Genomic DNA, 15,143 nt, shown 5'->3' with positions numbered 1-15,143 from the left:
CCACAGATAAGAGCATCATGCACCCCGAACAGTGAGACCTTTTTTTTTTTTTTTTTTTTTTTTTTGAGTGGCACCTGCAAGATTCAACATGAGGTTGTCATTACGATTCACGGCAGCTGTCCTGCAGCTAATCTTTCCTTTTCTATATGTACGACAGCATGCATGATGCAAACGAGGGAAACATTGAAGCCCACTTCCCGCCTCAGCCAGAGGTGGATGCTGGAGCAGCTCGGGAGGAGCAGCCAACAATACGGGCAGCATTTCACATTCGGTTTCATCACTTCTACTAACAGGCAGTTGTGCGCCGCCTGTACAGCACGGCAGCAACGCCTCTGATCTTAACCAGCCTGCGCATCAAACGCATCGCACAGAAGTGGGTAATAGGAGCGCAGACATTACAATAGTTTTTTTTTTTTTGGTATTGATCAGTGTCATTATTTATTCAGGGTTATCTGTTTCACTGCTTTTGATTTGTTTATGTCTGTTTGGTAGTAAGGCCAAACAGAAGAGTTTCTACTGAAGAGAAAAAGAAAAGATGCCAATTTAACATCAAGCAGTTTTTCCTTCCACTCAACTTTCCATTAATATACTTGGATGCAACATACAGAAAACCTAGCTTCTTTAGCAGTGACCTTGTGATTTGTGTGTTATCTGTTGATTTCAAAATTACCACCGAGGAAGTTTCCTTACCATTAAAGGGAAAGATCTGAATACGCAGAAAGATAACCAGAAATTTCCTTCCTGAAACTTTCTGCACATATGAGCTCATTATAAATATGGCTGCTCTAATTTTTTTGAAAGCAGAATGAGGATGAAATGAACACATCACATATCCTAAAAGTCAGAGCAATAGTATAAAACAGATTTAATGACATCATCATGTGAGCTGGGACTTTTGTTTTTCCCCCAACATCTCCAGAAATAACAAGGGTAAAAGGTATAAAACCACCAGCAACAACACAGAGAACAACAAGACGCTTTGTCTGAGTTCCTCTTCCTTCTCCTTGAATAACGCTGTCATCGCCATCTCCTTCTCATCTTTAAACACAACTTTTGACAACATTTCTGTTTCAAGTATGCGTCGTTTCCCTATTTTAAGACGTGCTTCCTTAAATAGCAGGCGAAATACCAACAGAGGCCTCGATTTGCCGGCTTTTCGAGAAGGAATTTATAACAGACCATAAAAGAGGCTGTAATGATCGAATGTCAAATGTGACTCAGAGGGGACAGCGTGTCTCAATAGTGTAATCTGTGCGATAAAAACCACCACATCCTCCAGTGTGCGGCTCCAGAGCTGTAACGACAAATTAACGGCACGCTGGACGAAGAACGGGTCACGGGTTACCGCATGAGGGGTGCTTTGACAAGTTCTGTGCCATGGAAATTTTCATTTTCTTACATAAAAACAAAATAACACACAAAAAAAAACATAAAATAAAACAGCAGCCGGAATTGCTCCGAGGCATTAATGGCCACATCAGATCTACTTCTCTATCCCCACACATATTGATTTTCCTCGCTCTCGCCAACCACGTGGCCACAAGCGTATGCCCTCCTTACGTTAAAACTTTTCTACCGAACTCTTGTAAACTTTCAGCCTTAAACTAAGCTGCCGATTTTAGTGTTGGCAGATATCGACATGCCTGAGGTACATGCTGTTATTTGCATGTATCGTCAGGGCAACCCTCCAATGCCATGGACAGCGTGATCAATGATGGAGCAAAGCAACGCCCCCGCTTCCCTCACAGACAAGTGTTTTGCAGTCCAGCATTTGTTTATTCCCATTAAACCGCAATCAATTGTCCATAAAAATCCAGCTAATTGCAATCCTGACCTGAGAGTTATCATTCCAAGAGATTACAGACAGACATGGCTGGTTCAAAGAACAACAGGTGCGTCCGCCACGGAGTCTCCGCCGCTGCCACTCACCTCGTGATCAACCAGTCCACAACCACAAAGCCTTTCAGTGTCCACATGTGCACTTTTAGGAGAATTAGTGTGGCTTGGGTGTGTTAGTGGCTGTGATTTAGGCGAAACAAACACAAGTGTCCAGTCAAAAACAGACGAAGAAGGAGGGAGGGGGAAGCTTTTTCTTAGATGGTGAAAAAGGACCGAGCGGAGGATTTACTTACGACAATGTGTGCCGGTGACGGGGACCTGGCATCTTTAAGTGCTTGTCTACTCTGAAGACCTCCTGGTTGAACATCTAGAAGGGGCCATTTCATCTGTAGGTACTGAATGGCAGAAAGGAAACAGAATGGAAAGAAAGAAAACAAAACATGTTAACAATGCAAAAAAAGGGGGAGCGGAAGAGGGAGAAGGGGGAGGCAAAACCAAAAAGTAGTAGGACAAAACAAAAGGGGGAGACATTTCTCGACAAGTGCACAGGGGTGTGAAAACTCAAAAATATGGAGACGCAAATAAAAACTTTAAGGCAGATGGAGGCGATGAGAATGGCCTGAAGCATGCATCTAAGAGTCGAGCAGGAGTGCACACAGAAGCTCTGTAGACTAAATAATGTATATCATTTTCTTTCAGAAATACAAAGCACATACTTTTACAGAGAAAAAGTGTAGAAAAACAACAAAAAAAATTAATTTACACCTAAGTGGCAGACTGGTGAGTTTAAGTATGTCTGAGTCACTCTGAGCTAAATTAAAGCAACGTCTTTTGGTTTCTTTTCCACGCCTTTGTGGTGACCTCATGTCATCAGTGTGACGGGTTTTACTGGAAATCATAAAACGAGGCAAAGCGTGGTCCCTCACCACGCTCCTGTGAGGCTGAACCACCTGACTGCCCCCATAAATGATTGACCTGGCCTCAATCTGAAGTCAGAATGTCTGCCATCGCCCCTCCCCACCCTGTTTCTCTAAAGACGCCTACACCAAGGGAGGAAATAAAATGAAACGAAACACAGATAAGCAGGAACAAGGGTCATGAGAAGCATCTGTCGGTAGTAATAACTGCTAGAACAATCTACAGCTGATGGCACCTTTTAATTGAATATGAATGTTTATTGAAATGAAATGTTATTTCTCACACTGAAGTAATCCGAATTGATTTTTAGCCACCGAAGGTCTGGTGTTGACTTTGCTACAACATGACGAGTCAAACTTTGCTTTTCAATGGCACAGCCACCTAACCTGAGGAAAAAAGGTCAAAGTGACCGTGTATAAAAAGCTACAGAGAAACAAGCTACCTGGGGCAAAAATAACAAATACTTAGATCTTTTAAGTATTTATTTGACCCAGCACAAAGAACGTGTGAAAAAAAACTTAAATGAACTTAAAAAAGGTACAAAATGTCGATTTCAGCGTTGATGTTCTTAGTTCCACGCATGGAGTTTGAAATTAGTGGGGAAGATGCACCTCAACAATGTGCAGTTTTAGACAATAAGAAAGCTTTTGCTGTTACTCTGAATGGAAAAAAAAAAAAAATTGCCATCCGTTTTCTATCAACAGCAATGCACCAGCTGCAAAACAGCCCCAAATCAGGAAGTATCCACCAGAACGAGTTTGCACCAGTCATCTTTGACATCGTTCTCGTCACCGAGGCTAAACAGATCAAAATTGTCTCACCTAACCCATATTATTTTTCTCTGTTATGAATTTAGAGTCTTGACGTGGTACAGCTTAAGATTTTAGTCAAACTAGAAGGAGTTGATTTTAGAGCAATTGCTTCTTTCTTGGCCAACACCGTTACAATCCGTGGCGTTGTAATGCTTGGTTTATTGTGGATAATGACAGTGGATTGGAAGCAGTATTCGGTTAAAAATAGCTCAAAAGTGTTTGCCCAATTTATGTACCCAAATTCCATTTTAGATCTTTAATGAATTCCTTAGATTTCCCCTTTGTCTTAAGTAGAATGGATGCCCATTCAGAAATACAATAACTGAAGTTATGGGCCATAAACATCCGCAATTAGGCGGAATCTGCAAATAATTGAGACCCCCCTCTGAAACCACATATTTTAACAGTTAAAACAACACTTTAATATGCATTAAACTACCACACTACTACAGAAGCTAACATTAACAGTTTTCCTTTTCTTCACTCTTGGATGGTACAGCCAATCAGCACTAAGAAAAATAAATGGAAATGTGGATCGGCTATCTTGCAAACACCAGCTAATTGCGTATGAGGCATCATTGTGCCAAGGTGTTTCAGCTTCCCAAACTGCATTTTCTTTCGAAAACATTACATGTGCCCTACAAAATTATCCAATAATAATTTAGAGTTATGCTCCACGGATAAATATGTGAATACTGAACTGCAAATAGGCGTTGGTCCACCGTACTTGTTAAACCAATGAGTGTTGGCAAACAAATTAATTTCATGCTGGGACAGTGAAACTGGCAGTTGCAGTAAAACATGATTACTAATAAGTTAATCAACCTTTACTGGTTATGAGAAATACCTCCAGCACTTCTTACTAAAAGATTTAACTGAATGCATGTTTATTTGAGTAAACACATTTATTATGATGATTTTGATTGGAGAAAATCTGAAATTCTTTAATGTTATTATTCATGTAGTCTAATCATTCCCATCTTGCAAAAACACAAAAATTAAATAAATCAACGATAGCCCAAAATGAATATTCAAGCCAGAACTGCAGCTTTTTAAATTAAAGTAAAGCGCTGACTCATTTTTAGAATCCAGAGTATGCTGGTAGAAAAGAGAATAAGATTAAGGTCATTAGCAACCAAATGAAGAAACATGACCAATCACTGCTGTCAGGTAATTAATGCAGTAGGGCAGCAGGCCCGTGTTGTAACCTCTGTGCCACAGATACTCATTAAAAAATTTCAAGACAATGCAACTAAAGAGCTGTGACAGGCCTGAACTCTGAGCTGCGTCTGTAACGCTGGTCAGACACAAACTTTTGGATATGATCAAAAAAAAATCTGAAGGGTTCTTTCTTCTCTTCCTATCATTTCAAAACCGTTTTGTGACTTGCCAAGGTGTTGCGGTAATGACTTGAGTAGCTTCTGTTACATTTCGCCATAATTATTGTAACCCGGGATCACATGTTGGCACTCGGCGACAAAAAAGTTTAATAAATTGTCGTCCATTCCTCACGCGATCAATGAGGTGCAAGGGGGAAGCAGGGCTTAATTATCCGGGGACATTTGGTTTCTTTGTGTTGCCATCTTTGCAAAGGTGGTCACTACTTTATACGAGTGTGTTCCACTTTGCGTGTGTGTGTGTGTGTGTCAGAGCTGGCTGGAGAGCGAGTGTGTCACGACCCTTTCTGAGACTGTGTTTAAATCAGTGGTAATTAGCCAAGAGTTCACTGTGGGGTGCCTGCCAGTGGAAGACGCTGGAGGGAGTTATTGACTGCGTGTCCTCAGTTACAGCCCTGGCGCGGAGAAAACTGCCTGCTGCCGGGTCGCTCTCCAGCATCGTTTATGACCCAAAGACGACTTTTACTGCACCAGAACTGTTTATGCTTGTTTGTATGTCTGTATGAGTGGAAAAAGGAAAACTTGTAAAAGCTCCTGTGGGTTTTTCATTAACCACTCCCCCTTTTACCCACACTAGGCAATAATTGCTAAGAGTAAAAGAGGAGGGCGACTTTTTTACAGCAAAAAAAAAAAAGAACAGGAAGAGGAGAACGACAGAGTTATTATATATGAGGTAATTCAGCACGGCAGAGATGCACTGACATATCACCCTCTCACTGGAATCAGACTATTTTTACACTTAGCGAAAACTGGTCAGCGATTGGTCGATCAGGACTTTTAAAGTCTTATTTTTGTTTTTTCTATTCAGTAATCGAGCTAGTCTTACTGAGAAGGAGACTCGGAGTTAGCCGTTTTACATTCACTGAGGTAATTACATATGTAGCACACATACATTCAAGATAGGAAAGTTATTTTCTAGAGTTGTTATGGTCCTAGGCTTTATGAGGCTCTTCCTCTGTGCAGGTGTTACTGACCTGCTGATCCAGAGCACAGTATTTAAGGACTCCTGACGCGTGTGCTCCCAGACCTCATCTCCTCTCATCATGCACATTTACCTTTGTTTTCGCAACTCACAACTCCCATGCACACAACACATCCAAGCATTTGCATTACACCACTGATACTGTCACCCACCTTCCATTGTAGTTTTTCTTAATATTATTATCCATATTAAATATTCACTTTCCGCACCTTTAACCATGGTCTCCTGTTTTTGTTATGATCCTAAGCCAGTTTCAACAAATTGGGGGCTCATCCGGGAAGCACTACAGCAAAGCAGTTAACCAGATTAACCAGTTTCTCTGGATAATCTTCAGAAAGACTTGAGTCTAACTATATGCTGTGTAACATCCTCAATAGGAAATGCTGGAAATCTTTTGGACATCTTAAAAGCATATATTTATAAAGCTAACCCAGTTAGCCACGCTAACCATGCCAGACACCAATACAAGATGCTAAAAACAGATAAAAGCCTCAACTCTTGTAACAATTTTGTCCTTGTTTTGAAGTCCAGCTCAATTGACGAGTTGCGTAATACAAACTGCTCTCCCTAATGTCTGGCATCTCCTTATTTTACATAAATATTTTGACTAAAATCAACATTAGGAAGTCAGAGCTTTAAGAAATCCCTGACAGGAAACAAACCACATCTCTGATCAGTGCAACTCCATAATTCACATGTAGCAAAAGTTTTACAATGTCATGTTAACGTGCTGACAGATGCAGATCCTGAAACACTGCTTCACCTGGGAGAAGAGGTGAGGAAGGAGTGTGAAGGTGACCCCCAGACACCTCCTCAGTGTTAGACCAATTGATAAGTGAGAGGAAGGATGTCGGAGCCTAGATAAGTGGCTCCACCTCAGCCTTAATATTGCAAATGTTCTCACACACTAGGGTTTTATAGGCATGTCGAGGAAGACGGAACCTTGGCAAGCACTGTGTACTTCCAGATCAACCCCCTCCTGGCTCCCACCCACCCGTCTGGCCTGCTAACGGACGCACTGGCTGGGCTCGAGTAAGGCCGCGACCTCTGACCCCCTCCCTCTGCTTCCCCACTCAGCGACCTGAAAATTCTCCTGCTATGAGAGGGGGCCCCCCATGTAACTCAAGAGCCATTCCAAAGTGACAAATTGCTCCGGAGTTCCAGGATAACTCTCTCTCTCCCCGCCCCCAACTCCACCCATACACAGACGCTAACCAGCCCAAACCCAATCTCTCCCCCCCCAACAGGCCTCCCCACCCAACGAGAGCCAACCAGTAGCTATGCTTTCACAGCGCCGCTTCTTCCTTCTCCCCTCTCCTTTTCAGACTTGCCTCTCGAGGTTGTTCTCTTTCGCCCATGCCCTGCAGCCCCTCCTTGCCTGGCCAGCCTCACAATGGGAGCTGAATGACTCAATTGTCTCTTATGAAGTGAAAGACAACGAAGTCCTTTAAATCCTTACACAGGGATGAACTCACCCCCACCGTCCCAGTTCTCCCATCATTTTCAGTTAAAGGCATATTTAATAAAACTCAAACTCCTCGTCTTGTCTTTGACCCAAACCCAAATGAATGCTCTTCCCAATACGGCCTCAAACAAAAGGTCAAGCTGAAAGACTTTTCTGGAGAACCAATTCCCTCTACAGTCAGTGCAGCTTTGCTGAACTTGCAATTTATGTTTCACCAGATTTCCTTTTTCATGCCGGACCCATCTACAGCTCACTGCCACTGGCATGTTATGAGCCACAGTGTGTTAACTCAGACCAACACTGTCTGGCATCACAGTGAAAACAAGCCAGGCCTCTTGTCCTGGTCACTAGCAGAGGGGGAGGCTGGATAGGGAGCAAAGCAAGGCCATCACTTCACCTATACACATACCAGTTTGTATCAAACTGGCACTGAAACAATTCAATTACCTCCTAAAGTATTTGCCTGTCTGTCTGATAATAACTCACTGCTACAATTTCTGAAAAAAAATACAATATAAGAGTTAACACCTCTTTTTCGAAAAATAACCAAAGTTCATTACAACCGATCTCTTTGTGCAAAATTCAGTACTCAGTCATTCATAATGAGAATGAGCATGTAATCATGCTCATCCATTAACATAAGCACTGTATTTTAAATATTGTAGTGCTCATGTCACATGTTGAAGTGAATGAATTTGTAAAAGGACTGCAGTGTTCTAACTTTTTAAACAGGAAGCTCTAAGCCTTTTTAAAGGCAGTCTCAGGTATTTCCAGATGTCAACTATTCAATTTAAAGTACTTGCTGTTGGTGAAAGCATTGGCAGACTTAAATTGCTGAGCGTTTTAATAGTAGGCAATCTGATAAAATCACATCTACTTTTCCAGTACTGAACCCACCGATCACAGATTAAAGCTGAGGGAGTAAAAACGTTCACACCCAGTTTTCTAATTTCTGGCGAATGCAGTGGCCACAAGATCTTCTCAGCCTGTTTGTTGTCCCCAACCAGCTTCTTTCCAATCAAGCCCCCATCTGATGTGCTTATCACATGCTGCCTGACGGGCAGGAGCGGCAGCCGCTGCATGGCTTGTTCGCTTTTGTTTTGGATTAGGAGCAAAGAGGGCTTCAGACCAATCAAACAAACTGAGGTCCAAATGTGCCAATGTGGCTGGCAAACACTGGTCTCCTCTCCAGCGGGTGGCCAGTGGAAGAACGATGAGCACCAGTGGGGACTCGCAGTCATGTGAGGATGGAGCGGAAAGAGTTATAGAAAAAGCAGACAGCAGCTTTGGTTTAGAGTCAGCATATGGATGCTGGGTGTTGCTCCAGAGAGGCCAGGGGATCTTCTGGCCATCTGTGGCTACCCCTCCATGTCATTCACACAACATAGCTTTATACATTCAGAATAACCCCCCTTTATCTCCACCCTAACACACTCGACATGCACATTTACTTACTCACACCTGAACAACAGAACACACCCATATTTGACAAACTCCTGGCCAAATGGCCCAGCTGGAGAGCCCCATAGAGATTGGATTGACAGCTTGCAGATTACACCAATCAAACTGCTACTATAAAGAGCTTTATTTAAGTCTGGAAATGATCAAGGCTTGTAAGATGAGCCCATTCAAAAGCTCAGTAAGTAAACAGCTAAGAGCTTAAAAGATTAGTCTATCCAGTTTGACTACAATTTTATCCCTTGAAAAATGAGAGCTGAGCATATTGTCTCGATCTGCAGCAGATAATGCTTATGGTCTTTGTTGTCACGCACAGGTGCAACTGAATAAGCAAAAGCATTCTTAAGCAAATAAAGTAAACAGAAGAAGGTGAAAGTAATTATTTTTCAAATGAGGTAGAGAATCCTTTTTGTTAAAAGTTTGAATGTGTTGCAAAAGTATGACCAGCCTGTCAACTTTTATGCGGTTGGTCACACGCCAATCACAAACTCGATATGGGAATTTATGTAACAGACACAAATTAACGAATAATTGTGAAGTGGAAGGAAAACGATGGTTTACTTTCACGATGTTGTACAAATAAAAAGCCCCCTGAAAAGTAAGACATGGATTTGTACTCAGCCCCGTTCCTTCTGACACCCCTAAATACAAACACAGACAGTGATCCGAAATATGCAACCAGTGGTACCAATGGAGTGTCTCAGATTGTACCAAATTCATAAATCACAATGGCTCAGCCAAAGACCAGACATGAATTCAATTAAAAATCTGTGCCAAGACATGAAAGTGTCTTGGCACATGGGGAGTGTTTATGTTTACAAACACTCTCCATCTAATCTACCTGGCCTAAAGCTGTTTGGCAAAAAGAAATTGTTAAAACGTTCAACGAACAATAAACACTTGCAGCTGTAATTGGAGCCAAATGTGGTTCTCCAAAGTATTAACTTAGATGGGCTAAATATACATAGATCCCACACTTTTCAGATTTTTGTTTGTAAACAACGCGAAAAACATTGGAACATTTTCCATCTACTTCATAATTCTGCAATACTTTGTGTTGCTCTGTTACAAGAAAACCTATAAAATATATCAAAGTTTGTGGTTGTAACATGACCACAAGAGTTCAAGGGGTATGAACACACAGTTGGGTCTCATGCAGGATTTGTCTTTACAAGAGTGAAGCAAATAAAAGCAGTGAAAGAATTCCTTGATAAAACTGAGAGAAAGTTAGCCAACACTAGAGGGCCCATCACGGATCCTTTGGTTCTACTAATGCACATTTTATGAGTAAATATTAAAGGGGGGAAAAAAAACTGCCCCACCTGCTCTGATAGCCAGAGGCATTTTGCAACCAGGAAAATAAAAGTGAAATGTGGGAAGGCCTGGGGTTTGCTTGCCCTGGGGCGGGAAGGGGGTCCGCTGGGTCCGTATTTACTCCAAAGCCAGAACCGCTTGGGGGTTCCACCGGCTCTGGCAGTGCTGGGGCTGCCGACCTGAACCGAAACCTCACCTCCAACCTCCTTTGCCGGCAATCTCCATCTCAACCCCAAACTCCCTTTCTCTTCTTTTTTTTCCCCCCAAACAGAAAAAACGAACTTGATGCTTTCATAGAAGCATGTATTTTCGCGAGGGTGGGTGGATGGGGTGGTGGGGGCACATGTGACCTTTCTTTTCCCTTCCACCAGACCCAGAGTTTGCATGCCCTCTAAAATGAAGCTGGAGAGGCAGGTTTGTGCAACTGCTATTGTTAAAAATATATCAGAGCGTTGTGCAGCCTTTGAGGGAAAACAGAAGTAGTACCGTATTTTTCGCACTATAAGGCGCGCCTTCAGTGAATGGCCTTTTTTAAAACTTTTTTCATATGTAAGGCGCATAGAATAGGCACTACAGTTAGGGTTGCCATCCGTCCTGTATTGAACCTATAAGGGACGTGATTTGTTCCGTACTCTACAAATGTGGATGTGTAATAGTAAAGAAGTGGTCCCTGAGTACTTTATATAGTAGGCTGCCCCAGTCATTGTTTCACTCACGATGTTGGTGTTACGATATTTTGCCCAACGGCTTTTTGGGTAACACAGACCAACCGACACGATGCCGCCGCAGTCTCTGTCTCTTGCTGGTGCCTTGGTAACCCTAGTCGAAGCACCCCCAGAGGGACCTCTGATGAATGTCTAAAGCCACTTTGTTGACATAAAGAATGTCAACAAGACCGTCTGACTCCGGTCAGCGAGGAGAGCTTTCCCGACTGGGCCTGGGCATGGCCGGACGATGGTCACCCTTCTCCGTTCGCACACAGTATGTTCGTGGAGAACGTGGTGCTAAATGACCTGCAGACGACCTGATTCTACAGTCGGTAGATAGATAGATCATTCAAACTTTATTAACAAACCAGCGTTCTGACAACTATCCCAGCATGCACCGCGCGCTTCTTCTTCTTCTACGGGTGAAAATGAAGTCGGCAGCTGCTTACCGTAGTTGCTAGACCTGTTGTGGCTCAATATTGATCCATATATAAGGTGCATCGGGTTATAAGGCGCACTGTCAGCTTTTGAGGAAATTGAAGGTTTTTAGGTACGTCGTATAGTGCGGAAAATTCGGTACTTAGGTTTTAACTTATATGTTTCAGTGTTGTCCTTTCGACATGTTTCCATGGACACTTGACTTTTATCAAGCCTGTCCTGGTAGTTAGTTTTGCTCTCTTGAACACCGGTCCATGTGATAAGCAAGGCTCCACTCTGACACTGTTTACTTAGCAGGTGTGGGCAAATGTGCTGTTCAAACACCAGCTGATTGACCGAGACGTTTCAAAGGATTGCACAAGGCAAGGCGACACACTTCTTTATGACAAATGTTTACCAAAAATGGGCTCTTGCTCTTTTTTGACATTAGATGCATGTAAGCATAAAGGACATAAAAGGCCCAAACCCCAGAATGCACCAACTTCCCAACAGGTTCAGAAAGAAAACAGGATTCTATGTCTGACTTTTGCACTGCTCTGTCTTTACCACTGTCCAGAGTCATTAAGAGTTCCTCTTGGTTGCTCTATAAATAATGGCATGGGCGGTGGGGGCTGGAGGTCTGTGGGGGGCTGGTAAAGGCCAGAGTTGGTTGGTCTTCCACCAGTCTTGCTAATGAACAGTCAGTCTGAAGCATCATGAGCTGCAGCAGAATGACATTTCCTTCAGGTGTTTCTCTTGTTACCCAGAGTTACAGTCACAGATCTGTTCTGAGTGGCACAGATACTAATAAAGGCTGAGCTCTGTGGTGCTTTCAATAGCTTCCACGATGGCTGGGACAACAAATGGCCAAACATACTCCTTAACTGAGTTGTCTTAAAATGCTTAAGGTGGTAATCGAAATGAAGTAACAGAGTTGACAGGTCCATATCAAATATTTTTGTGAAGAGCTTATTTTCGTCTATTTAAGGGCCACCTTTAATATTCTCTGATTAAAACGTAGATAATAAAAACAAAATATGGAGTTAAAACAGTGCCACATCCTATGTGGAAGGGATAAACTTCATTCGACAAAAATTATGGAATAGAGACGGTTTTTACTGTTGATGACAATTTCCTGTTTTGTTCTGGATTTGCCAAATCTGATACAATCTTTGTTTGAGCAGAGTAAACATTTGTTTCAGGGATCATAATTGGCGTAATTGGCGTAGTAAATTTCCAACCAGTCTTTCATGGGACATTGCATATCGACAATGCTTCGATTTGTAGCCACAATTGATCAGATGATCACCAGTCGGAGCCAGTCAAGAGGAAAACTAACCAATTTCAGTTACTGGCCAATTATCACTTATTGCATCACCTATCTGGACGTTTGACTCCAGATAGGTCAGAAAGAAATGGAACACAGAAATGTTCACTCTCTCACAAAACGCATCACAAAGTAAATATGGCGTCCATTTAAATAGCTTCTTAAATCTTGTTCTTAGCTAACATTGAGAATTCTTCAATCAACATCCCCACCAAAGAGCGATTCCAGCTAAACCTCAAAGCACTGTTTTGTTTGGATTACTACAAAGAAAAATTTTGACTTTCGGCATTTCAAATCGGTCAGCTAAAAATTGTCTGATTTGGGTCACCAGTCAATGTCTCACAGCATCTCTGCTATTATTGCCCAAAACTATTCCACTACTGTGACTACTACATCCCAAACGTAATCAACTAATGCTTGCATGCCAATAATACCAGTGAAACCCTTCTGAGATCGAGCCCTCTACACAGTGAAGACCAATATTGAGGTGAACAGGAGTGTTTCCAGCCCAAGGTGTGTCAGAGACCCCCCGAGGAACGGTGATTGGGAAGAAAAAAGGTTGGGAAACCCATACACTTACTACACACTTACCTTTGTTTGCAAGAAAAAGGCTCAGGGGTGTACAGAGGAGAACTAAAAAATTGTGAACAGCAGCTGAGCTGCGCTGAAGGAGAAGGAGTAAAGCCGACTGCAGCGCCCACATTCTGCCGGAGAGCGCTGCGTTTGCTATTGTGCTAGAGGAGAGCTGAACGCTGCCCTTGATGTTGGGTGTCTGGTTTTGTTCCGCGAGAGTTCACAATGAATTAGTTAAACGGCAGACTGGATATAAGGAAGCTACGAAACATGCCTCAGAGGGAGAGAATGTGTACACACACAGTGGTAGGCTTAACAAAGACTTCCGATATTCTGAGAGCACTGCGCGCTATCACACAATTCCACCTACGCGAATTCATCAATCAGAAAGCAGCACGTCGAAGGAATCACACGCATATACCAGCAGACAATTAATATGAAGAGGAGAATCATATGAAACAGCTGGGTTTTTTTTTTTTTAGCCTCGTTCATGTGTGCATGTACGCCTTGAAGCAGTTCAGCCTCCATATTCATGAGGCCCACTCCCTCAGCATACGTACAACGCAAGATTTTAATGGTTTCAACCCAATAAAACCAACCTAAACCAAACAACTCGGATAATTCGTCTTCAAGCTATCTGTTTTCTGTCGGATTAGCTTGTTAGGGTATTTACAGTGATGCTGCAAAAAGATCGCACAGAAGCAATTACATGCTCACTCACACAGTGGGGTAGCGCTGCTTTGCCACGGCAGCTTAATGAATAAATAAGTAATAAGGACTTGGTTATTGGAGCTCATTAAAATGGCTGATGCTCCCAAGACGGAAAAAAAGACCTGAAGAGGGTCAGGTGAGGGTGGTGGTGCAACTAGGGCTAGGTCACCCCCGCCACTACCAAAACCCACCCAACCCATAGATGACCTGACCACGAAGCCCCCCACTCTCACCTCCAAATCAACTCAGTGGCTGTTTTGCACATCTTCATGAATCTGCACACACACAGCTGCAACCACATGCTCAGAAACACACACGCACCTCTCATAGCTAATTACCACTTAGCTCAATCACGTGGTGATCCGGCCATAAGAGCCCCTCATCCCCCCTCCCTCCTGCCTCAACACAAACAGCAGCACACATGCCAATTATTGATGAATCTTTAATATGCCGTTTTGCAAAGTCTACATCTCATTTCCTTCCACTAAGCAGACGATTACACATCCAGGAGAGGCTTTGGTGTCTCGCGCATTACGCTAAAAATATTGAGTGAGAACAGATTATCTGCAGCATCATTGCAAGTCTGGAATAAAGTGGTTTGCATCATTTGTAGAAGACAGCTAACTTCTTTTTCCCCCCACTTTTTTTAAATTTCAAAAAAGCGCTCCCTGCTCTCTTGCATCGCCCGGCTAGGTCTACATAAAAAAAAATAAAAAAAAAACCAGACAAAAATCCCACGCCGCGATAACGTGTCAATAATGAGCCGAGGCCATCTATTGATCAGCTTAATTTTGCATCTATTAGCTGGGGAACGGCTTGCTCCGGGGGCGAGGGAAGCCGGGCGCTAACACGCACCGACAGGCTGGATGGAGATCATTACAACTGATGTTCACACACACGCTGTGATTGACATGGAGATAAGGCAGGAGAGAGACCGGGCTCGCACGCCTCCCCGCACACTAAGCTAATGATACGCCGAATGTGTGCTCGGGGTGCGTGCAGCGATGTCTGCCTATCTAGAGAGAGAGAGAGAGAAGGAGTGGAGGGGGGGGAGGAGAGGAGAAAAGACGAGAAGAAAGACAGGCCACACGCCTTTGCTAATTGGCACAGTCAGACGGCGACGATCATGAAGGATACAAGGAAAAAAAAACATTTAGTGGCGTACCTCGGCTTTCTAGATCACCTCATCAAGTCGGTGTCATTTAAATACAGTTGATAACATC

General features: G+C 43.0%; 1 protein-coding gene across 6 annotated transcripts in view; it reads right to left on the bottom strand.

The window, feature by feature from the left end:
• The window catches only part of tcf7l2 (transcription factor 7 like 2), a 107,294-nt gene that overhangs the window by 67,841 nt on the left and 24,310 nt on the right, over positions 1–15,143 (bottom strand). For all 6 annotated transcript variants that reach the window (XM_088016410.1, XM_088016411.1, XM_088016412.1 and 3 more), the window contains exon 4: positions 2,133–2,234. In XM_088016410.1, coding sequence (XP_087872536.1) covers positions 2,133–2,234 — 102 coding nt within the window. The remainder of the gene's footprint in view (positions 1–2,132; positions 2,235–15,143) is intronic.

The sequence above is a fragment of the Poecilia mexicana genome, unplaced genomic scaffold, assembly GCF_051168715.1.
Source record: "Poecilia mexicana isolate PSO_F unplaced genomic scaffold, ASM5116871v1 scaffold_19, whole genome shotgun sequence".
Lineage (NCBI taxonomy): Eukaryota > Metazoa > Chordata > Actinopteri > Cyprinodontiformes > Poeciliidae > Poecilia > Poecilia mexicana.
This window is presented reverse-complemented; position numbering and strand designations above follow the sequence as displayed.